The sequence below is a fragment of the Giraffa tippelskirchi genome, chromosome 3 (assembly GCF_054371585.1).
Source record: "Giraffa tippelskirchi isolate mGirTip1 chromosome 3, T2T-mGirTip1v1.2.pri, whole genome shotgun sequence".
NCBI classification, from domain to species: Eukaryota; Metazoa; Chordata; class Mammalia; order Artiodactyla; family Giraffidae; genus Giraffa; species Giraffa tippelskirchi.
In genome coordinates this window covers 108,692,571-108,717,753 of record NC_137277.1, presented here as the reverse complement: position 1 = coordinate 108,717,753, position 25,183 = coordinate 108,692,571, and the positions used below count along the sequence as shown (strand labels likewise).

Sequence of the window (25,183 nt, the reverse complement as noted above, 5' to 3'; positions counted from 1 at the left end):
TTCTATTCTTGGCTTATTATGTATAGGTCTTTGTTACTTTAGGGACTTGGTTCTCAGTGGGGTCTGGCTTATTTCCCAGAGGACACTAGGTAATTCCTAGAAACATTTTTTATTTTTCACAACCAGGGGTGCTATTGACATCTTCTGGGTCAGGGATGCTGGTAAATACCCTACAAAGCACAAGGGAGAATTCCTACAACAAAGAAATACCTTTCCCAGAATGTCAGTAGTATCAAAGTTGAGAAACTCTGATTTGGGGCATATATCTTTAATCCAGTCTACCTTCAGACTGCTATACCACTTAATGTACATGCAGTGTAAGAACTCCATACTTTGGGCACCTGATACAAAGAGCCGACCCTTTGGAAAAGACCCTGATGCTGGGAAGGATTGAGGGCAGGAGCAGAAGAGGGCTTCAGAGAATGAGATGGTGGGATGGCATCATTGACTCTGCACATGAGTTTGAGCAAACTCAGGGAGATAGTGAAGGACAGGGAAGCCTGACATGCTGCAGTCCATGGGATCACAAAAAGTCGGACACAACTGAGCGACTGAACAATAACAGCCACCTTCAGATTGATATACTACTTAATGTACAGTGTAAGAATCTTACAGTAGTGTACTTCTGTTTCTCCTTGTCCAGCCCATGTGCTATTATTTTTATTTAAAGAATTAACTATTTTCAAATACTTTGAAGTAATAAGAAAAAGATGTATATTTTCCCTTGTGGTTATCATTATTCCTGCTTTTTATTAATATCTCTTATATTTAGACTTTCATCCGGTTCGTTTTTCTTTTTCCTGAAAGACTTCTGTTAACATATCTTGTAGGGAACGTCTGTTGGTGATGAATACTTTCAAATTTTGTAAATCTAAAAATGTCTTTTTTTCACCTTTTTTGCATGTGGTAAAGCAAAATATCTTCTTAACAATTTATAAATGTGCATTACAGTCTGTTAACTATGTAACTGGTTCCAAATCAGGAATGAGTATGTCAAGGCTGTATATTGTCACCCTGCTTATTTAACTTATATACAGAGTACACCATCCAAAATACCGGGCTGGATGAAGCACAAGGTGGAATCAAGACTGCCAGGAGAAATATCAATAGCCTCATATACGCAGATGACACCACCCTTATGGCAGAAAGTGAAGAGGAACTAAAGAGCCTCTTGATGAAAGTGAAAGAGGAGAGTGAAAAAGTTGGCTTAAAACTCAACATTCAAAAAATTAAGATCATGGCATCTGGTCCCATCACTTCATGGCAAATAGATGGGGAAACAATGGAAACAGTGTCAGACTTTATTTTTTGGGGCTCCAAAATCACTGCAGATGGTGACTGCAGCCATGAAATTAAAAGATGCTTGGCCTTTCTTAAATACAAAGGCAACATTTTTTTAAGGCCAGAAACAGAAAATAAATAGAGAGTTGTGAGGAGGGCGGATAATATGGACTTCCTGACTTTAGATACTGAGTAAACAGAAGTTTCCAGGACCTAAAGTCACCTTCAAGAAGAGGAACTACAGTGAGATTTACTACTTGAAGTCTAGAACTGACTATGGCTCCTGGTAAGATACAGGATACATAAACAACAGCCTCATGACCAGAAAATGAGCAAAGCCTCAAAAGACACTAAGCCGAGAAGATAAGTTTTACCAAAACTTCAAAAGGCCAAACATTTATTTTATCTACCCTTCTAGAGGGCAGTGAAAGCATGAAACTAAACATGGAACTACCGTATGATCCAGCAGTTCTACTGAATTCTACTGTATATACAGCAATTCTACTGTATATATCTGAAGAAAATGAAAACACTAATTTCAAAAAAATACATGCACTTCAATGTTCATGCAGCATTGTTTACAATGGCCAAGATATGGAAGCAACCTAAGTATCCATCAACAGATGAATGGATAAAGAAGAAGCGTACATATATATGTGTGTGTGTGTGTAAATATATGTATAAATACATATATGTTCCAGTAGAAATTATAATTTATGTACAATGGAACATTATGCAGCAATAAAAAAGAAAATAACTTTCCATTTACAACAACATGGGTGAACCTGCAGTGTATAATGCTTGGTGAAATAAGTCAGAGAAAGAGAAAAACTGTCTATTGCCACTTATATCTGGAATCTGAAAAATAAAAAAGCAAATATAACAAGAGCGAAACAAATTCACAGAGAACAAAGCAGTGGGGAAAGGGAAGGAAGGAAGAGGATGATAGAGGTCAGGAATTAAGAGGCACAAAATAAGCTGAAAGGATATATTGTATAACTGTAAATACAGCCAATATTTTATAATAACTTTAAATGTACTATAACCTATGAAATATAGAATCACTATGTTGTACACCTGTAACAGTATTATAAATCAATACTTCAGTTTTTGTAAAAAGCAGGACATAAGGTTGTAAAGGTGTTTCCCCTCCCCACTCTACCAGGTAGGACAGAAATTATATCACTAGAAGCAACTCTAGACCTTTATCTGCCCAGACATGGTGCCAAAAGAAACATGATAAATTTAAGTAACTAGCACTTACCTACCATTAGTTTCTCTCTAGAAATCTCTGAACTGAACTATGTAAATTGCACAGCAAATCTCTAACTTTGCCTTTATTTTTGGAAAATATTTTTGCTGGATATAGAATTGTAGGTTGACAGTTTTTCCTTCTGGTATTTTGAAAAACGGTGATCTAGTCTTTTCACTTGGATTATTTCTGATGAGAAATCAGATGTCATCCTTATCTTTGTTCCTCTGTGTATTAGTGTATCTTTTTTCTAGTCTGGTTAACGGGAGCAGTTGATCATTCTAGCCCTGAGTGATAGGCTCTGTTCCCTCTAATCCTTTGTTTTGTTCATTATCCATTGTTAGTTTCTTCACACACAAGTGCTGATGAATATTTTGCTGAATACCCCAGGGAGCTCTGCAGATTTCCTGTGTTCTCTGTGTAGTTCTCTACTCTTTGGTATTCTGCCTTATGGACTTTAGTGCCTTAATCTTTCTGGACTCATTTCTGTTTCGTCAGTTCACAACCTCTGCTTGCCTTGGCCTCAGTTTCATTCTCCTGCTCCACAACATAGAATACTTTTTCAGAGTAATAAGATGAGGCATTCATGGGGCTCTCTGGTTTTGTTTTCCTTCTCTCAAGTATCATTGTCCTTTACTACCTGATGTCTTGTGTCTGAAAAACCATTGTTTCAACTCTTTTGCCCGAATTTTTTCAATGTTTCAGGTATAAGGGTAAACTCATTCCCTATCACTTTTTTTTGGTAATTTTTTTGTTTGTTTTTAAGGTCCATGTAACAGTTACTTCACCATATTAAAGAGTGCAGTTCAGTAATTTTTAGTACGTTCACAATGTTGTGCAGTGCAAAACTGTTTTATTCCAGAACACTTCAATCACCTTAAAAAGAAACCCCAGTAATCACTCTCCATCCTACTCATTCACAGCTCTGCTTAATAGCTACTAATATACTTTGATCAAACCAGTCAATCCTAAAGGAAATCAGTCCTGAATACTCATCGGAAGGACTGATGCTGAAGCTGAAACTCCAATACTTTGGCCACCTGATGCAAAGAACTGACTTACTGGAAAAGACCCTGATGCTGGGAACGATTGAAGGCAGAAGGACAAGGGGACGACAGAGGATGAGATGGTTGGATGGCCTCACCGACTCGATGGACATGAGTTTGAACAAGCTCTGGGAGTTTGTGATGGACAAGGAAGCCTGGCATGCTGCAGTCCATGGGGTCACAAAGAGTTGGACACGACTGAGCAACTGAAGTGAACTGATACTTTCTTTATGTATTTGCTTATTTCTGAACATTTCCTATAGATGGAATCATATATGGCCTTTTGTATCTGACTTCTTTTACATAGTGTACTGTTTTAAAGGTTCATCTGTGTTTTGGCATACGTCAGTACTTTATTCCTTCTTATAGCTGAATAATATCCACTGTACATGTTTCATCTTTGTTGGAGTAGAAGTTAGCGGCTGAAACCTTTTAACTGGTTTCTGCTGCTGCTTTTATCTTCCATACAGTTCATATTTTACCTCAGCAGGTGATTTTAATATGTTGCCAGGATGGAGAATCAGATTTAGAAAGTACTAGAAGAGAAGCCTGGAGAAGGCAATGGCACCCCACTCTTGCCTGGAAAGAGTACTCTTACCTGGAAAATCCCATGGACGGAGGAGCCTGGTAGGCTGCAGTCTATGGGGTCGCTAAGAGTCGGACGCGACTGAGCGACTTCACTTTCCCTTTTCACTTTAATGCATTGGAGAAGGAAATGGCAACCCACTCCAGTGTTCTTGCCCGGAGAATCCCAGGGACGGGGGAGCCTGGTGGGCTGCTGTCGATGGGGTCACACAGAGTCGGACAGGACTGAAGCGACTTAGCAGCAGCAGCAGAAGAGAAGCAGGTTTAATTATAATAGGATAAGGATTTATATAGACTTTTTTTCCTCTGTCTTCTTCCATCTCATCCTTTCTTGATCATGGAAGGAATCAGTTTAAGTGGTTTTAAAGATCAGCACTGGTTGCTTTTTTGTAGTACATATTCTTTGAGTAAATTGTAGAAAATATAGAGAAGAAAAGAGAGACCAACTATAGTTTCACTACCAATACTTCGGCACATTTCTTTCCAGCTTTGATTTTTACTTTTTAATTCTCCATTTATGCATGCTTTTCCCTGTCATTTTGTTTACTGCACTATACTTGAGATTATCTTCAATATCTGATTTTGTTGTGTGCCATTTCTACATAATTTGTAAGTATTTTCACATGTCATTAAACTATTTTTCAAAAAGTTTTGATTGGCAGTATGTAAGATTATCATGGATATATTATAATTATAGCAGTACTGGAGATAATACAGTTGTTTCCAGTTTTACTTACTATAATTATTGTGTAAATAATAGATTAATTGTTAGAAAGTTTTTGAAGGCTTAGAATCATATTACCAAACTGTTCTCTAGAACATACCAACTTACACTTCAACACATTCACTAGCACTCATTCTTGAAAGTGTCTGTTTTATTCATCACAGTTTTAGCATCATTGTGAATAATTGCTTTACCAGCAGGTTTTATGTATATTAATTTTTTGTTTACATCAGAAGTTATTTTTTCTAGATTTTTTTTTTTCCCTCTGAGGCATTTTATTTGTATGTATTACATCCCTAGAAAAAGAATCCAAGGATTTTCCCTCCTGTATGTTTTTTCGTGGTCCATGATGCCAGCTGAGGTTGTCAGTACAATGAAACCAAACTGACGGGATGGGAGCAGGTTATTCTGCCATTTTTCTAGATCTTTGAGTTGCACATCAAATCTGGGGCTGATCACTCCACACTTATTTAGCCTGCCTGTGAGGTTCACAACAATTTTCCCAGCCCTGTGATCATCATTGATTTCAAATTCGCCAATGTAACCATGCTTCATCATCACTGTGAGAAACCTGACGATGACTTTGGAGCACGGCCTAATAAGGACCTGGCGTTTGCCTCTCTTTTCGGCATTGTTGATACTCTTGAGAGCATCAGCCAGGACGTTCATGCGCACCATTCTGGCGGCACGGAAAGATGGCGGAAAGAGCTATTTTTTCTAGATTTTTTAAATCAACTTTATTGACGTATAACTTGCATACAAGGTAAAGCATTCATTTATTTATTTTGCTTCAGTGCATGCCAAGTGAAAGTCAAAGTATTAGTCACCTAGTCATGTCCAATTTTTGGGACCACATGGGTTGTAGCCCACCAGGCTCTTCTGTCCCTTGTGATTCTCCAGGCAAGAATACTGGAGTGGGTAGCTGTTCCCTTCTTCAGGGAATCTTCCTGGCTCAGAGATCGAACCTGGGTCTCCAGCATCGCAGGCGAATTTTTTACTGTCTGAGCCACCATGGAGCCCACAGCACAGGCCATGCGGGATTTTGGTTCCCCCATGAGGGATCAATATCCCTCCCCCAGTGGAAGTGCAGAATCCCCTAACCATTGGGAAATTCCCATAAAGCGTTTATTTAATATACCTGTATAACCACCACTCCAAACAGAAATAGAACATTTTTATTCCCCATGGAAGTTCCATTTAACCTATTTGCAGTCATAACTTCGTCGTCTTTTCAGGCAGCTGCTGATCTGATTTCAATCGCTATAGATTCGTTTCTCTGGTGTTCAAACTTCATAGAAAAGAAACCATACAGTGTGTTTCATACAGTTCAAGCTGGATTGAGAAAAAGGCAGAGGAACCAGAGATCAAACTGCCAACATCCATTGTATCACAGATAAAGTAAAGTTAGTCCCATAAAGGCTTCTATGTACCTTTTGGATCCTCTAAATAGTCTTGACCACAATTGGGACTATTTGAAATTCTACCAAGACTGAGGTAACCCCTCCTGGAAGGGTGCCCTGATCCTCAGCCTGTTCATTTGGGAGCTCCACATACAGGGTCAAAGTAAGAGGACAGGAGGGAGCTGAAGGTTTCACACCCAGATCTGTACCCTAAGGACATAAGTCTGGCATGTCTTGCAGAAAAATAAAGAGCAATATATATGGTACTTCTACCTATTTCTCTTGTTTTCTACAGAACTGGTCTAATTGTAAAACAATATTATAATTGAGACCTTTCAACCAATCAGTGTTCCCCGTGTTCAAAAGGATACTGTGGCCATTCAGTATCACAGAAAAAGATCAGGCATGTCTTTTTAAACTCTGGGGATCAAACTTGTCCCAGTTTTTTTTAAGTACATTTTAAAGGAGTGGTTCTGAAATGGTTAGCTCCCATCTGTAAGAGAGAAAAAAGCGGGACCCACAGCCGTGGCTTCTTTCCACCAGAGGCATTCCTCCCTGCTTTAGATGGGGATGTAGACAGACTTTCCACCAAAGCTTTCCTTCCCCGGTTGGACTTCGTCTGTCCCTTACCGACGCAGGCGCCGAACTTGTCCCTCCCGGTTCTACCACTGAGGTGGGGTGGAGATACACCTGATGGCATCTCAGATTGACTTAGTTCCATACCACCAAGACCTTTCTTTGATTTGCCCTGTTCCTCTGATGCCACCTGGGGTGGAGCAGAGTAGTTTTCCCAGAATGTTTCCCAAGCTAGGACTACTAGGGGAAGCATCCATCTAATGTGTGCCTGTGCACATTCCTGAGTGTAGTCCTGGGCAGGAGAAATGGTGAGTCATAAAGGGACAAACAACAACCAAGATGTCCCTTCTGAGTGTCACCACGCCAGTATATGTGATAGCAAAAGGGTTGGCCAGCGAGGAAAAAGTGATTTTTGTCCTCAAGCTACTAGGACCAGTCCTTCCAGTTCATTTTCACAGATTCCACAAAAAGAATATCTAAGGAGTGGAGACAAAAGCTGCCAGAGAGCCTCCTCTGGTCCATTAACAGGACTACCAAGTGAATAAGCCCATTGCACTTCCAGTCTGACCAGATCCTGCAGTTCCCCGCCTGTGTCCTCAGAAACCTCAGGGTCACCAGCAGTGCTTCTGTCCACGTAGATTGGAGGCGCAGCCATGACAAAGACTCACTTTCAGGTCGGTGGTCCCTGAGACAGGCAGCCAAGGGAGCGACCTCTAGCCTGAGAGACATTCTTGGAGCTAGAACTCTGCCTCGCTCCCAAACATACTCTTATAACTTCTGGCTCCTAGCAAGGCTAGGCACTTCCATACTTGGGGTCTAAGTAAAAGTAAATAGTAACAGCATGGATCACAGTTCCCTTGAAAGTCTGTGATCTGACAGATTAGGTTAGTAGTTCTAATTCCCCAGACAATTACAAAATGGTCAAAGGGACCAGGAAAAGGTGACTGAGAAAGGAAAGTTCGGTCCACATTCTTTGCCCATCTCTGGTCGCTCCACTAGCAGGGACTTTAGTTGTCTCTTGGCATTGGCAGGTTGGTATAAACCCCCGACAAGGCTCCCCTTTTGGGGGCTGCCTTCAGTCATTACAAGGCACTGCAAAACCACAGAGCAGGGCTCATCACTTGCTTCTTGCAAGGCATGTTATTCATTCACACAAGCACACCGTAGAGTTAGTAAAGTAAAGTGGAAAATGTGTGTACTGAGAAAGCAGAGAGACTAGAGCTCTGAGTGTTCTTACCTTGTCCTGAAGATCCCAGACGAGCCCCCAAGATGATAGCTTACAGTGAACGATGTTGGATTTGTGATCTCCAAAGAAGATGATTTAGCTTCAGGACCAGAGACCTGGCTTGATCACTCAAGAGCTTTTGTGTAGCAGAGTTTTATTAAGGTAAGAAAAGGGACAGAGAAAGCTTCTGACATAGACATCAGAGGGGGGATGAAGAGTGCCCCCCTCACTAGGAAGTTATATACTTTTTAATTAGTTATTGCAGTAAATTGGAAGAATGTCTCAAGGTTGTAAAGATATTACTAGACCCACCCCCGCCCCCGTAATTTATATTTTAAGATAACAGGATTAGCCAGGAGGTTTTCAGGAAGGAGAAACTGTCCTCAAGCAGGATCAGTTCAGTTCAGTCGCTCATTCGTGTTCGACTCTTTGCGACCCGGTGGACTCCAGCACGCCAGGCTTCCCTGTCCATCACCAACCTCTGGAGTTTACTCAGATGCTTGTCCATCGAGTCAGTGATGCCATCCAAACATCTCATCTTCTGCCATCCCCTTCTCCTCCTGCCTTCAATCTTTCCCAGTGTCGGGGTCATTACAAATGAGTCAGTTCTTCGCATCAGGTGGCCAAAGTATTGGAATTTCAGCTTCAACATCAGTCCTTCCAAGGAATATTCAGGACTGATCTCCTTTAGGATGGACTGGTTGGATCTCCTTGCAGTCCAAGGGACTGTCAAGGGTCTTCTCCAACACCACAGTTCAAAAGCATCAATTCCTCGGTGCTCAGCTTTTTTTATAGTCCAACTCTCACATCCATACATGACTACTGGAAAAACCATAGCTTTGACTAGATGAACCTTTGTTGGCAGAGTAATGTCTTTGCTTTTTATTATGCTGTCTAGGTTGGTCATAAGTTTTCTTCCAAGGAGCAAGTGTCTTTTAATTTCATGGCTGCAGTCACCATCTGCAGTCAAGTAGAATACATTATTGTTATATAATCCTTGGTGATGATTTAGTCGCTAAGTCGTGTCCAACTCTTGAAACCCCATAGACTGTAGCCTGCCAGGCTTCTCTGTCCATGGGATTCTCCAGGCAGGAACTGGAGTGTGTTGGCCATTTCCTTCTCAAGGGGATCTTCCTGACCCATTGCAGGCAGATTCTTTACCAACTGAGCTACAAGGGAAGCCACATACATAATCCTTAGTACAGAGTTTAAACTGAGTTGTTTGTTGTGTAATCATCAGTTCCAGGCTTAAAGAAAAAAACATTTTATGTGACTAAGACTAAGGAATGTACAGAGGAAAAAAAAAGATACTTGTCCTTTGCTCCTCCTTGAGAATTCCAGACCCCTATCTCCTCTTTGAGAGCCCCAGACCATTTTTTCCTTCTTGGGGCCCCGGACTTCTTATCAACCTGCCTAGGAATTGACTCTCTCATTGTGGGCATGCATTTCACTTTTTAGGTATACACTTAGAAGTAAGATTGCTGGGTCACGTGCTAAGTGTATTTTTATAAGAAACACCCCAGCAGTTTACAAAGTGGTGATATCATTTGACGTTCCCACCAGCAGTTGATATTATTATCAGTTTCTTAATTTTAGTCATTTTGTGGGTATGTAGTCAAAACTGTAATTTTATTTTGCATTTTCTTGGTACACGGATGTTGAACATATTTTCAAGTGCTTATTGGCCATTCCTGCATCTTATTTTTTGAAATATCTCTTTTCTTTAAAAACAGGATTGTTTTCAGGACTTCCCTGGCGGTCCAGTGGTTAAGACTGTGCTCCTAATGCAGGGGCCATGGGTTCTCCCTGGTTGGGAAACTTAAGATCACACATGCCCGACAAAAACCCCCCACAAAACAATAGAGTTGTTTTCTTATTATTGAGTTGTAAGAGTTCTTTATATATTCTGCATACAAGGCCTCTCACATACTTACTGTGAATAATTTTTCCTCCAGTCTGGCTGTCTTTTCATTTTCTTAAGAATGTACTTTGAATAGCACAATTTTTTAATTTTGAGGAAGTCTAGTTTATTAGTTCTTTCATATATAATTTGTTCTTTTTTATGTCGTAAGAAATCTTTGCCAAACCCAGGGTCACTAAGGTTTTCTTATATGTTCTTGTAGGCATTTTACAAGTTTAGACTTTGTCTGTGACCTATCTTTGAATACATTTTTGTGTGTAATTTTAGATTAGCAATATGGGTTATTTTTTCCCAAACTGACATCCAGACAATTTGTTGACAAGACTTTCCTTATCCCCATTCAGTTCCCCCATTAATTGGGTACCTTTGTCTAAAATTCATTACGTGTATGTGTGGGGGGGGTGGATCTGTGTTTAGACTTCTTTCTTTTCCATTGCTTTATATGTTCATTCTTATGCTGGTAACATGCGATTTTGAATAATTTAGCTGTATATTTTGTAGTGTAGCTTGTAATCAGATCTTCAGATTTTTTTCAAGATTATTTTTGCATTTCTTTTGCCTTTCCATATGAATTTTAGAATCAGCTTGTCCATTTCTGTTAAAAAAGCCTGTTGGGATTTTGATTGGGATTTTTGTTGATTATTATTATCTCTCTGTGAATCAGTTTTGAGGGAAATTTACTCTAGTAAATTTTTTGAACAGTATTGAACCTTCCAATTTATGAACATACTGCAGCTGTCTGTTTATATTGACAAGCAAGTTTTGCATAGGCATATTTACTGTCCCTAAATATTTAGTGGTTTAATGCTGTTTTAAATGGTAATAGCTTTTTATTTTCATTTTCAGTTGCTAGGATAATAGAAATACAATTGAGTTACAAATATTGACTTGCAGTCTACATTTCATTTTTTAGTTTTAGTAGCTCTGTTGAGATACCATCGGATTCTCTCTCTCCATGACCATGTCATGTACAAAGTTTTACTCCCTCCCCCCCCCCCCAATATGCATGCCATTTCTTTTTCTTTCCTCACTGCACCGACCAGAAACTCAGGGAAAATAGACTTTGGGGCACTTGGTTTTGATCATAGAGGAAAAGAATTCAGTCTTTGACCATTAAGTATGATGTTATCTGTAAGTTTTCCACTGTACTGCCTGCCCTTTATCAGATTGAGGACATCTTTTCCTTGGGTGTTGAGAAAAGGTTTTGAATTGTCAAAATTTCGATTTTTTAAAATTTTCTTCTTAGAATTTCACTATTTTGAGTAGTGCACCCTAGTGGTATATTGTAATAAAAATCAGAAACTTTTAGCCTTGACAGTGTGCAATGGACTATTCTGAACACCTTACTAACTTATATAATCATTACAACAATCCTATGAAGTTTATATGGTCTAAATTTTACCAGTGAGCTTTAAATCATTATTTTTGAAAGGAACTTGAATTCCATTCTTTCCCAGTCCCCTTTATTGTAGACATGAATATTCATTTCCAATAAATGAGGTATATTTGTTGGGTTTTTTTTTTTTTTTTTGAGTTCTGTTTGGGTTCTCTTTGCTTCTCATTAGTTTTGATTAGTTTTAGAGTATATGAAACATTAACAGGGTTCTAAAATTCAGAACTGTTAAAGAGTATATCCTCAGAGAAACATCTCTCTCTTCTTACCCTTCTACTCCATCCATAATAACCTATTATTTGTAATTCTTAGCTAATATATGCTCAATTTTGTGGAATTTCCATGAAGACTTCATATTAAGGGGCATTGGGTGTAAAGTTTGATAAATAACTGTAAGATTTACCTTATTTGGTTGCTTAGGTCCTTGCTTGCTTTTTGACCACTTGATTTGCCTTGTGCTGAGTGGTCTTTTAAATTTTTATCAGTGCTTCCCTATTTGTAGCTTTTGCTTCACAAAATGATTATTTGATCATAAATTATTATTGATACATCGATATTCATAAATGTGTAAAGAAATCAAAATCTTTGTTATGAATTGTGGATTTTGGGTCATGCTTAATACTCTTTGGCTTGAATTCTACTTATCTGATAATAGGATGAATTTGTCTTTCTTACTGTCTTCTATCACCTATAAACTTTATATCCATTCCTTTTATTCTTTCTGACCACTTTTTAGGGTGATGATGGGTAGGATATTTCTTGTATAAGCATATAATTGAGTTTAGAGTTATGAGACAAATTGAAAATCTTTTTGTTTTCATAGATGTTATAAGTCCATTCATATTTATTGATATGGCTGAATATGTTTGATCTCAACTCTTTCATAACATTTAATTTTTTGTATTCTGTTATATTGGCTAGTTTTTAAAATTTTGCTCCAGTCTTTTTTTCCTTCTCCCTTTTTAATTGCATTATTTCCACTTTAGTGTGCAAATGTTTGTACATTAATCCTCTAGCCTTTTTCCCATCTTTGAGATACATGAATATGTGTGTGTTTGTGTTTATATAATTTTGCTGAAGTTTTCCATTGATATCTTGGTTAGATGAACCCATGGCCTATACTAGTCGTTTGTGGCTGTAGAGCATTTGAAATATGGATAGTCTGAACTGAGATTTCTATACATGTAAAACACATGTGTTACATACAGGTTTTATAGGCTTGGTATGAAAGAAAAAATGTAAAATATCTCTATACCTTTTTATATTGATTCCATGTTGAAATGATAATTTTTGGATATTTATATTGACTTAAATAAAATATTAAAATTAATTTCATCCTGTTTCTACTGTTTTTTACTGTGACTACTGGAAGATTTAAATGTGTGGCTCACATATGTAGTTCCCATTATATTCTGAACAGTGCTGTTCTAGTAGATTTCTCAGAAGTCCCCTATTAAAGTCCCTGAGTACCTTGTGTAGCTTTGATACTTGAAGGATAACTTAGCTGGATGTAAAATCTATGATTCATACTTTATGTTCATTGAGGTTTTTGGAAATGCTGCCTCATTGATTCTTTGCTTTATATGTTAGTTTTAAAGTCTGATATTCATCTGATTCTTTTGGCCATTTAAGTGATATGTCATTGTTAACTATTGTTTGCTTTGAGGATTTTTTCATTATTTTTGAAATAGTTTTATTCAAATATATGCCAGAGTCTGTTGTTCTGTATTACTTTTGCCAGGTACTTAGTGTTTTAAAGTGTAACATCTTAATCATATTTAGGTGTAGAGTAGTGTTAGCTGCATGCATAGTGTTATGTAACATATCTAGCACTTTTCTTGGAAAACTGAAACTCTGTACCCATTGAACAACTGCTTCCTTTTTGTCCTCCCCCAACCCCTGACAACAACCACTCTTTCCAAGAATTGGACTACTTTATTTAGACCTCTTATAAGCAGTGTAGTATTTGTGCTTTTGTGACTAGCTTATTTCACTTATAATATCCTCAAGATTCACACATGTTGTGGCATGTGTCAGAATGGTCTTCCTGTTTAAGACTGACTAATATTCCATCGTATGTATGTACCACATTTTGTTTATGCATTCATCTGTCAGTAAACACTTGGGTTGCTTCTACCACTTGGTTATTGTAAATAACACTGCAAGGAGATCAAACCAGTCAGTACTAAACGAAATCAACCCTGAATGCTCATTGGATGGATTGATGTTGAAGTTGAAGCTCCAGTTCTTTGGCCACCTGATGTGAAGAGCCGACTAATTGGAAAAGACCATTATGCTGGGAAAGACTGAGGGCAGAAGGAGAAGAGGGCAACAGAGGATGAGATGGTTGGATGGCATCACTAACTCAATGGACATGAGCTTGAGCAAACTCAGGGAGATAGTGAAGGACAGGGAAGCCTGTGCTGCAGTCCATGGGAGTCACAAAGGGTTGAACACGACTGAGTGAACAATGGCAGCAGCCTTCAGATTGATATACTGACTCAGTGGACATGAGTTTGAGCAAGCTCCAGGAGATGAAGGACAGGGAAGCCTGACATGCTGCAGTCCACGGGTTCGCAAAGAGTTGGACGCAACTTGGTGACTGAACAACAACATATAGAAGATCATATCATCTGTGGGCAAAGATATTTTTACTTCTTTCTTTCCAATTTGGTATTTCTTTTTCTTGATAATTGCTCTTCCTAAGACTTCCAGAACTGTGTTGAATAGAAGTGGCAAAAGCAAGCCTGCTGGGTTTTTTCCTGATCTAAAAGGAACAGTGCTTTCAGTTTTTCACTGTTGAGTATATTGTTAGCTGTGAGCTTGAGACGATTTCCTTCTGTTCCTAGTTTCTTGAGTGTTAGTATGAAAGAGTTTGGATTTTTTTCAGCATGTCAATTGAAATAATCATGTGATTTTTGTCCTTCATTCTCTTATGTGTATTACATTGACCAATTTTTATACATTGAGCTTTCTTGCATTCCAGAAATAAATCCCACTTGGTCATGACGTATAATCTTCTTCATGTGTTGTTGAATTTGGTTTACTAGAATTTTGTTGAGGACTTCTGCGTTGTTATTTGTCAGCAATATTGGCCTGTAGGGTTTTTTGTGTCTTTTATTGTTTTTTGTTTTGTTTTACTTGCAGTGTCCCTCTGCCTTCCCTCTTCTGGTTTTATTGAGATATAATTGACACATAATATTGTATTAAAGTGTACAGCATAATGATTTGATATATGTGTATGTTGTAAAATGATTACCACAATAGGTTTAGTTAACATCTGTCACCTCACATAGTTACAAAATTTTTTTTCCCTTGTGAGGAGGACTTTAAGATGTACTCTCCTAGCAACTTGCATATATATAGTACTGTATTATTAACTGTAGTCACCATGCTGTACATTACACTCTCAGGACTTATTAAACTTGTAACTGGAATTTTGTACCTATTGACTACCTTTATCCATTTGCATATCCCCACCCCCCATGTAGTATCTGTCTGATTCTGGTTTCAGGATAATACTGGACTCATGAGTTTGAAAGTTTTCTCCTCTCCAGTTTTTTTTTAGATTTTGAGAAGGATTGAAGTCTTTAAATGTTGGTAGAATTCTCTAGTAGTGAAGTCATCTGGTGATGAGCTTTTCTTTGTTGAGAGTTGTTTGTTTAATGATTCAGTATATTCAGTATCATTTCTGTAGTTCATGTTTTTAATTTTTTCATGATTTAGCCTTTGTAGATTGTATACTTTTAGAAATTTATGTTTCTTCTAGATTAATTTGTTGTATAATTGTTAATAGTAATCTCTTATGATCACCCTCTCCCCTCCCCCAGGGGCATCAGTTTTAGTGTATCTTCTCTCAGTTTCTGATTTTTGGTATTTGAGTTTTTCTTAATTCATGTAGCTAAAGTGAAAGGGAAGTTGCACAGTCGTGTCAGACTCTGCGACCCCATGAACTGTAGCCTACCAGGCTCCTCCATCCATGGGATTTTCCAGGCAAGAGTACCGGAGTGGGTTGCCATTTCCTTCTCCATCATGTAGCTAAGGGTTTGTCAATTTTGTCGATCTCTTCAAAGAACTTTTAGTTTTGTTGGTATTTTTTAAAAAAATTTCTCTGTTCTCATTTTCGTTTATTTCTACTCCAGTCTAATTTATTATTTCCTTCCTTCAACTACCTTTGGGTTTTGTTTGTTCTATTCCTAGTTCCTTGAGGTGTAAAGTTAGGTTGTTGACTTCAAATCTATTCTTTTTTAATGTAGGTAGGAATTTATCGTTATAACCTTCTTTCTTAATATCGCTTTTGCTGCATCCCTGAAGTTTTTGTTATATTGTGTTTTCATTTGTCTGTTTTCTAAATGCCTTTGTCATTTTTTTCTTTTGACCCATTGATTGTTAAAAAATATGTTGTTTGGTTTCTGCATATTTAAATTTTCCAAGTTTTCTTTTGCTATTGATTTCTAGTTTAATTGGAAAAGATAGTGGTTGTAAAAGGTACTTGATATGGTGTGTCCATTGACATAGTTTTATATTTAATTGTTTTTATGTTTTTTATCTTTTAAATTCTATATGAGAATTAAAAGTGACTTGTGCATCACCATTACAGTATTACAAGATTCTGTATTTGTCTATATATTTACCTTTACTGGAGAATTCTCTATTTTTCAGTGGTTCTATGTACTGTCTAATTAGTGTTTTTGCTTCAACTTGAAGGACTGTCTCTAGCAATTCTTATAAAAGACAGATCCACTGGTGATTAACTCTTTCAGCCTTTGTTTATCTTGTTAGGTCTTTATTTCTTTGATTTTTGAAGGGCAGTTTTTCCAGATACAGAATTGTGGTTGGCAGGTTTTTTGTTTGCTTCAGTGCTTTGGATATATCATTCCACTACTTTCTGGCTTGTAATGTTTCTCCTAAAAAATTTATTAGTTTTGGATGCGCTGGGTCTTTGTTGCTATGTTCAGGCTTTCTCTGGTTGTGGTGAGTGGGGACTCCAGTCTAGTTGCAGTGTGCAGACTACTTTTTACCGTGGCTTCTCTTGTGATAGAGCACCAGGCTTCAGTAGTTGTGGTGAGTAGTCTCAGTAGTTTCTTCACACAGGCTCAAGCTAATGCGGGCTTCAGTAGTTGCGATGTGTGTGGACTCAGTTGTTGTGGCCAGGGACTTAGTTGCCCTGCAGCATGGAGAGTCTTCCAGGCCAGGGATGGAACCTGTGTCCCCTGCATTGGCAGGCAGATTCTTAACCACTCTACCACTAGGGAAGTCCAAGGCCTGTAATGTTTTTGATGAGTCTTGAGGATGCTCCCTTGTACCTGATGATTTGCTTTTTCTCTTGCTGCTTTCTGGACTTTCTCTGTCTTTGACTTTTGACACTTTGGTTATATGTCTTAGTGTAGGCTTTTTTGGGTTCTTCTTTTGAACATTTTGAATTTGGATGTCCTTTTTGGATTTGGTAAATTTGGGACCATTTGTTTCTTCCAATAAGCTTTCTGCTCCTTTTTCCTCCTTTTAGGGCTTCCATATGTGTATCTTGATCTGTTGGTGGTGTCATCAGTTTCTTAGGTTTTATTCATTCATTTTTTTCTCTTTGAGTCCACTAATTCTTCTGCTTAATCAAGTGTGCTGTTGAGCCCCTAGGTTGATTTTTTTTTTTTTTTCCAATTCATTTATTGTCATCTTCAGGTCCAGATTTTCCATTTGGTTGGTGTTTTGTTTTTTTTTTTTTTTTTAATGTTTTCTGTGTGTTTTTTTTTTTTTAATGTTTTCCATCTCTTTCTTGATATTTACATTTTGTTCATGCATTGTTTTCCCTGATTTTGTTCGTCTGTATTCTTTTAGTGCATTGAACTTTATTAATATGATTATTTTAAACTTTTGTTGTCAGATAATTCGCCAGTCTCTTATTTCTTTAGGATCAGTTTCTGGAGATTTATTGTGCTTTTTTTTGATTGTCCAGTTGCCCCCTGCCTTGTGTTTTCATGTGCCTTGTTTTTTTCTGTCGTTATAATTTTGTTTGAAGAAGTAACCGTAACTCCTAGTCTTTATGAACTGGCTTCATACAGGGTAAGAGCTTTAGCAATCAACCCAGGTAGGGAGTCTGGAAGCCGTCAAACCTTTTCGGGAGATAAATCTTCACTGGGCACGTGCACATAATTTCCCATTTAGAGGGGTTCCCTGGATTTTCTATTAGGAGCTTGTTGTAATCTTTTGCTGCCTCTGATGTTTGTCAGTGTTACTGCGAGTTTTCTGATGTTGCAGCAAGCCTCTTAAGTTCTTTTTTGTTCTCCACAGCGCCTAGTCATCCAAAGAATGCTGGCTCAGTTAGCCTTCTGAGTTAAGTGAGACAGAAGGTAGTCCCTTGGGCAACTCCCCCCAAAGCTGGAATTTAGACACATGTTCCACTCTTCTGCTTCCCTCCCAGGGAAGAAGCTGTGAGCTGAATGTTTTCTCCTAATTGCCCGAAGCAGTATCAGATCCTGTCTGGAGATGCTAGTTCTTGTGTTCCATCTTGCTCCCTCTTGGGCTTTTTTTAATAAGTAGATTCATATATTTTATCTTAAATACTAGTTCTATTGCATTTTCTCTTTTTTGCTTTGTTTTTTCTTCAAGGACTCCACTTATATGAATGTCATTTCTTCTTTGCCTGTTTTTATATTGTCATCTTTCTTACTCATTTTACTTCTTTTTTCACTTTATTTCTATTCACTTGGTTATTTGACATCCTATATAAAACACACTTAAGTCTTTGAGTATATTTTACACTAGGCTTCTCATAATTTTAGTTTTCATCTCTGAGGTGATTGTCTTTTTCTTTTTGAGATCAGTCAGCTCTTTCCATTTTTTTCCTGAGTCTTTTCCATCCTCCTCTGATCTTAGTTTTTTGTATATTTGGGGTAGGTCACAACATTCTTAGTTTAGTAGTGCCCTCTTCTGTCTGTGTAAGCTGTATGGAATGACCTGCTTTTGAGGAGTAGGCAAAAAATAGCTTGTCTCATTCTGGCTCTTTCTAGCTAATGTTTCACAATCCCCATAATTTTGTTTTCTGCAGGACAAGTGAGATGGGCTCAGTTCAAAAATTTTTTTTCTTCTCTGTATTTGAAACTTCCTGTTTTGATTTTGATCTCCAAGAATTTTGCTACACTCTGTTTTGTGCTGATGGTTCATCTGTAATTCAGTTTGTCGTTGTGGCTTAAGTTTTTTAGTCCTTTACTAGTAAGTTTATAATTACAGTGAGGTAGAGTAGAAAATTGTACTTATTCAATCAGCAATCTTTAGTTGGAAATTTTGGATGCAAATTTTTAAAATATCAATGAATGTTTAACTTTGTATGCAGCCTAATTTGATGGATTCTGAAACCTAGCCTACATATTGGGGCATGAGCTTGGCAAGATGGAAAAGAGACATACAAACAATGATTCAAATTTCAGTCCTGCTAATTTCTGTCATAGAAATCATAGAGTCTTAGTTTACTCATCTCCAGAAGAAAAAATATTTCTACCTTGTACCTTGTGGAATTGTGCTTGGTACTTATACATGACTAGAAGTCATTAATTATTTAGCATCTTTTAGTTTGTGTTGAATGGCTTACCATATAATCTCATGTGTTACTAGGAAGAGTATAAAGTGTAGAGAAATTATATACTTTATATTTTTCTTAGTAATTGATGCTTTCATATTGTACTAGAGAAGACTCTTGAGAGTTCCTTGGACTGCAAGGAGATCCAACCAGTTGATCCTAAGGGAAATCAGCCCTGAATATTTGTTGGAAGGACTGATGCTGAAGCTTCAATACTTTGGCCACCTGATATGAAGAGCTGACTTATTGGAAAAGACCCTGATGCTGGGAAAGATTGAAGGCAAAAGGAGAAGGGGGCAGCAGTGGATGAGATGTTAGATAGGATCACTGACTCAATGGACCTGAATTTGAGCAAACCCTGGGAGACAGTGTAGGAGGCAGAGGAGTCTGGTGTGTTGCAGTTCATTGGATCTCAAAGAGTAGGATACGACTTACTGACTGAACAACAACAAAATATTTCTAGGAAAACACAAAAAATGTTTAGGTATGTAATATGATAGGTGTCAAAGGATATTTCAGAATGTCAAAGTGACCATGAGAAGTGATTTTGTGTTTTTGGTGGAAAGTTCCTTCATTTAAGATGTTAAACTTTTTTATATCTTTTTTTTTTTTTTAGTTTATGAAAGTTTAATATAGATTTATCTATAGAAAATAAATGTATAGAAAATTCTGAAACTGCAAAAGGGCACACAGAAGGAATAGCATTTTGTGGAATGTTCTAGTCTGTATTCTTCCAGGCTTTTTTTCAGGTCACTAGAGGTCTGTGTTATGTTGTTTTCTACTATTATCTACAAGTTCTAGTTTATGGATATAATATAACAATTTATATACTAATTATGTATTTATTGCTATTTAGACTTTTTTTTTGGTGTTAGAAACAGTGCCATGATGAGCATTTTCATTTAGTCAGTGTTGCCCATTTGTTGGTTGCCTTTTGATGAATTCCGTTTGTGGAGTTGGTAGGTCAAAGTCATGCTTTCTTAAAGGAAATTAAGTAGTTCTTGGTTATTAGTTGTTTTTAAAAATTAGGTAACATCACCAATGTATAATGCAGCATGTAACAAGAACAGCATTACTCCTGTCAACCTCTCCCCCCCCCATACAATGACAAGTCAAAACTCTTGATACCTCCTTTCAGGCTTTTGTGTGTGTTTGCCACTGATTATAACTATTGTATGAAACACAGTCCTCAAGAAGCCTTGTCATTGTTTTTTCTGATTTTTTTTTTTTTTTTTTTTTACAGATTGAGGGACTGATAATCTGGGGAAGGAAATGGTAGCTGAAAATTTATTCGTAGAGCTAAATTTAGTCTGTAAATGGGGGAGTATGTCATGGTCTAACTCCTTAAATTTCTGGCTGCATCTGTCATCTGTCTGCTGCATTAAGAAGGGAGTCATCCATGATCTGTTTTTAAATTTTTCATTTGTAAAATTAATGTTAAATCTTAATCTATTAAAGATGTATTTCAAAAATTGGACTATACCTAAAAGTGTATTTAGGACAAAGTAAAATATACATCAAAAGAATCTCTTCAAATAAAAAATATGCACAGTTTTTTTGTTACCTGTGTCTGTAGATTTATTAGCATTAAAAGAACCTGTTTTTTAATCTTTATCAGACTTTTCTAGTAAGGATGGGATAATCAGGAAACATTGGAATCAGAGTCCTGAAATTTCTTTCTCTTGTATATCATTACTATTTGATAAGAGTAAGTCACTTGTTTCTTGAGTGCCATTTATAAAAATGGAAACTAATATCTACCCTTGTGTTCCAAGATTGTCAGGAGCTAATACGCATGTGATTGTGGGTGTACTTTGAGAACTATAAAATATTATATCGGTGCAGGGTGACATTGCACACTGTATCACTTTCTTTAACCAGGAGAGGTGAAATATCATCAAGGTAATAGGAAAGTAGAGCTTCCCAGGTGGCTCAGATGGTAAAGAATCTGCCTGCAATGTGAGAGACCCAGGTTTGATCCCTGGGTTGGAAAGATCCCCTGAGAAGGGAATGGCTACCCATTCCAGTCTTCTTGCCTGGAGAATCCCAGGCAAGAGGAGCCTGGTGGGCTATAGTTCATGGGGTCACAAAGTTGGACACGACTGAACTGTACAAAAATATATCTTCACGGCCCAGATAATCACGATGGAGTGATCACTCACATAGAGCCAGACATCCTGGGATGTGAAATCAAGTGGGCCTTAGAAAGCATCACTACAAACAAAGCTAGTGGAGGTGATGGAATTCCAGTTGAGCTATTTCAAATCCTCAAAGGTGATGCTGTGAAAGTGCTGCACTCAATATGCCAGCAAATTTGGAAAACTCAGCAGTGGCCGCAGGACTGGAAAAAGGTCAGTTTTCACCCCAATCGCAAAGAAAGGCAATGCCAAAGAATGCTCAAACTGCCGTACAAATGCACTTATCTTACACGCTAGTAAAGTAATGCTTAAAATTCTCCAAGCCAGGCTTCAGCAATAGGTGAAGCATGAACTTCCAGATGTTCAAGCTGGTTTTAGAAAAGGATCAAATTGCCAACATCTGCTGGATGATCGAACAAAGAAGCGAGTTCCAGAAAAACATCTATTTCTGCTTTACTGACTATGCCAAAGCCTTTGACTGTGTGGATCACAATAAACTGTGGAAAATTCTGAAAGAGATGGGAATACCAGACCACCTGACCTGTCTCTTGAGAAACCTGTATGCAGGTCAGGAAGCAACAGTTAGAACTGGACATGAAACAACAGACTGGTTCCAAATAGGCAAAGGAGTACGTCAAGGCTGTATATTGTCACCCTGCTTATTTAACTTCTATGCAGAGTACATCATGAGAAACGCTGAGCTGGAAGAACCACAAGCTGGAATCAAGATTGCCAAGAGAAATATCAATAACCTCAGATATGCAGATGACACCACCCTTAAGGCAGAAAGTGAAGAAGAACTAAAAAGCCTCTTGATGAAAATGAGAGAGGAGAGTGAACAATTTGGCTTAAAGCTCAACATTCAGAAAACTAAGATCACAGCATCTGGTCCCATCACTTCATGGCAGGTAGATGGGGAAACAGTGGAAACAGTGTCAGGCTTTATTTTTTTGGGCTCCAAAATTACTGCAGACGGTGATTGCAGCCATGAAATTAAATGACGCTTACTCCTTGGAAGGAAAGTTATGACCAACCTAGACAGCATATTAAAAAGCAGAGACATTACTTTGCCAACAAAGGTCCGTCTAGTCAAGGCTATGGTTTTTCCAGTAGTCATGTATGGATGTGAGAGTTGGACTGTGAAGAAAGCTGAGCGCCGAAGAATTGATGCTTTTGAACTGTGATGTTGGAGAAGACTCTTGAGAGTCCCTTGGACTGCAAGGAAATCCAACCAGTCCATCCTAAAGGAGATCAGTCCTGGGTGTTCAGTGGAACGACTGATGTTGAAGCTGAAACTCCCAATACTTTGGCCACCTGAGGCGAAGAGCTGACTCATTTGAAAAGACCCTGATGCTGGGAAGGATTGGGGGCAGGAGGACAAGGGGACAGCAGAGGATGAGATGGCTGGATGGCATCACCGACTTGATGGACATGAGTTTGGGTAAACTGCAGGAGTTGGTGATGGGCAGGGAGGCCTGGGGTAAACTCCAGGAGTTGGTGATGGACAGGGAGGCCTGGCGTGCTGCGATTCATGGGGTTGCAGAGTTGGACATGACTGAGCAACTGAACTGAACTGAGCAACTTTCACTTTCAATAGGAAAATACAGGTTTAATTAATGCTACAAATTGCTGGCCTCACTCAAGTGCTGCTTCCTAGTTTCTTGATGCTGTTTGTGTGTTTGATCCCCTCAAAATTTCTTAGTCAACTCAAAACTTTTTACTCCAAATATATTTTAACTAAATTGATAATAATATTTGTATGAAAAGTATACTTAGTGCTTCAGCTTGGGATTCTGCCTTATGAAGAAAAACATTTTCTGAAGGTGAAGAAACTCAAATCTAAGCCACCACCCACTGTCCTGTCCCTTTGTTCAACTGCTTGCCTTGTTTTGAATGTCTCTTGGCTCTAGTCCATTTTGGATATTCTGTTCCCTCTGCTTGGATTGTTTCTTCTTTTCCTCTGTTGCCTTGCTAAATCGCTATTGATCCTAAAACTCTTAGTTTATATTTTACTTCCTTTGGACATCTTTATCTGTTCTCCCAGAATGAGTGGTTTGACTAATTGTAAAGAGACATGCATATCAAGCTCAGACGTGATTGCATAGATAATCTGTCTTCCACTAGCTAAATTGTTTAATGGCAAAGTCTGTCGCTGTCTCATTCACTCATAATTCTCAGTGACAGGAATAGTATCTGGTGTCTACCAGGTGCTCTGAAAAATTTTGAAAGGATGGCTCCTGATACATAAATCTTAATTTATGCAATGCAACATAGCCAGATGAGACTTGAAGGAATTTCAGAAGCAATCCATTTAGATTTTTAGGAACCTTAAAGAGAGGAGGCAGTGTGGCTAGAATAAAGCTTGGGAGGAGAGAAGTATGAGATAAGGTCAGAGAGATATAAAGTCTTGTAAGTCATTGAGTGATTTTTAACCTTTAAATATGAAGGGGATCCTGTGGGGAATGACATGACCTAGTTTACCTTCCAAATAGTAAAGGTGCTTTGTTGGCATTTGTTCATAGTGGGTCAGGGAGAAGTATCTGTAAAGTGGTGAGGTAATGAGAAGTTACTAGAATCTGGATGTATTTTATAAGAAGCATTTTTTCATCTTTGTTAAGGAATGCTTCTTGCCATGATAGTAATATAGTCTGTTGATTATAATTTTCTCTTGTCTCTGAGTTATTGAGAATTTTGTACTTTTGAAGTTTGAGGTGTATAAATGCAGAAAATACTTAAGAATCTGATATAAATTCTTTTCCTGTTATTTGTTTTTGTGTTATCTGGTATTGGTGACAAACACCTCAATTAATTTAGCAAACAAGGGATCAATTTTCTTGTAACTGAGATGTTAAATTCTACTTTGTGAATACTTAATCTTTTTTTAAAAAAATTCTGCTTATTAAAATTGTAGTCATTTAAGGTGATACCAGTATGTATACAAGTATTAAGGGAGAATAATGGCAATATTTTCTGAAGGTCTGTAGCAAAGGAACTATTTTTTGATTGATTCTTAAAGTACTTTGCAATTATTAAACAAAGTAAATTTTAAATAGAATTTTGTATTGAATTGACATTATTAAAACAACTCACATTGCCTGCTTTACATTTTCCAGGAACATCACTTACAGCGAGCTATTTCAGCACAGCAAGTGTTTAGAGAAAAAAAAGAGAGCATGGTCATTCCAGTTCCTGAGGCAGAGAGCAACGTCAACTATTACAATCGCTTGTACAAAGGAGAGTTTAAACAGCCAAAACAGTTCATTCATATTCAGCGTAAGTTTGTTAATTCATTGTTTTCTGTTTGTAATTTAAATTTATCAAACAGTGAAAAATCTTTTCTCTGTTTTTACACAAAGAAATTTTAATTTTTATATTCATACCCACTGATTTATAGAAATGTAAAACATGAAAGAATAAAATTCCTCTGTGCTTACATCTTAACTTCAAGATCATTTTGATTGTGAGTTGCATTTGGAACAGTTGATGGTTATGTTGTATAGGATTTTCTGCAGAACTTACACTTACTATATAGCTAGAAGGTATAATACATTACCTTTTTTGTATATTTTTTTGCATATTATACTTTTTTTATACATTTACTATACAGCTATAAGGTGTAATGGATTACCATACCCAAATAAGGTTTATTTTTCAAGGCCTAGTGGCTATAATGCTGATTAGGGGCAAATCTGAAATTTTTTAGAATTAGATCCTACACCTCTACCTTGTTGTAATTTTTATCGAATTCTAATTCTTCCTCCTTTGATCTTCTTATTTTTCTCCCCATTGTTATTTTTCAAATGATCACCATCTCTGATCTTGAAACTGTTTCACTGATCTCCTAACTGTTCTATTATCCTTACCCTCTTCTAATCTATCTTCTCCACAAAGTCCACTGGCAGCAGAATGGTCTTCCTGAAGTGTCTGTCTGATCAGATTATGGCCTGGGCTTAAAATTGTACTGTGTTCTTTATTTTATAGTAGCAGTTTTCAGCTAATTTTGCAGACAGATGCTAGTGCCTTGGTATATTGTCTGGTTGTATTTGGAAAAAAACCCAAAACCTTGAGCCAT

At 37.6% G+C, this 25,183-nt stretch overlaps 1 protein-coding gene and 1 pseudogene across 9 annotated transcripts in view; one reads left to right on the top strand and one right to left on the bottom strand.

The window, feature by feature from the left end:
* The window catches only part of EPC2 (enhancer of polycomb 2), a 250,165-nt gene that overhangs the window by 146,342 nt on the left and 78,640 nt on the right, over nucleotides 1-25,183 (top strand). For 7 of the 8 annotated variants that reach the window (XM_081580544.1, XM_081580542.1, XM_081580541.1 and 4 more), the window contains one exon: nucleotides 24,225-24,384. In XM_081580544.1, coding sequence (XP_081436670.1) covers nucleotides 24,285-24,384 — 100 coding nt within the window. In that variant the 5' untranslated portion in view covers nucleotides 24,225-24,284. Of the gene's footprint in view, nucleotides 1-13,915; nucleotides 14,039-24,224; nucleotides 24,385-25,183 lie in introns of those variants that run through there. The other variant, XM_081580539.1, reaches the window with a different exon arrangement.
* LOC145542198 (small ribosomal subunit protein uS8 pseudogene) lies at nucleotides 5,185-8,126 on the bottom strand (annotated as a pseudogene). Its single transcript, XR_014079646.1, has one exon. The product of XR_014079646.1 is annotated as a small ribosomal subunit protein uS8 pseudogene (transcript).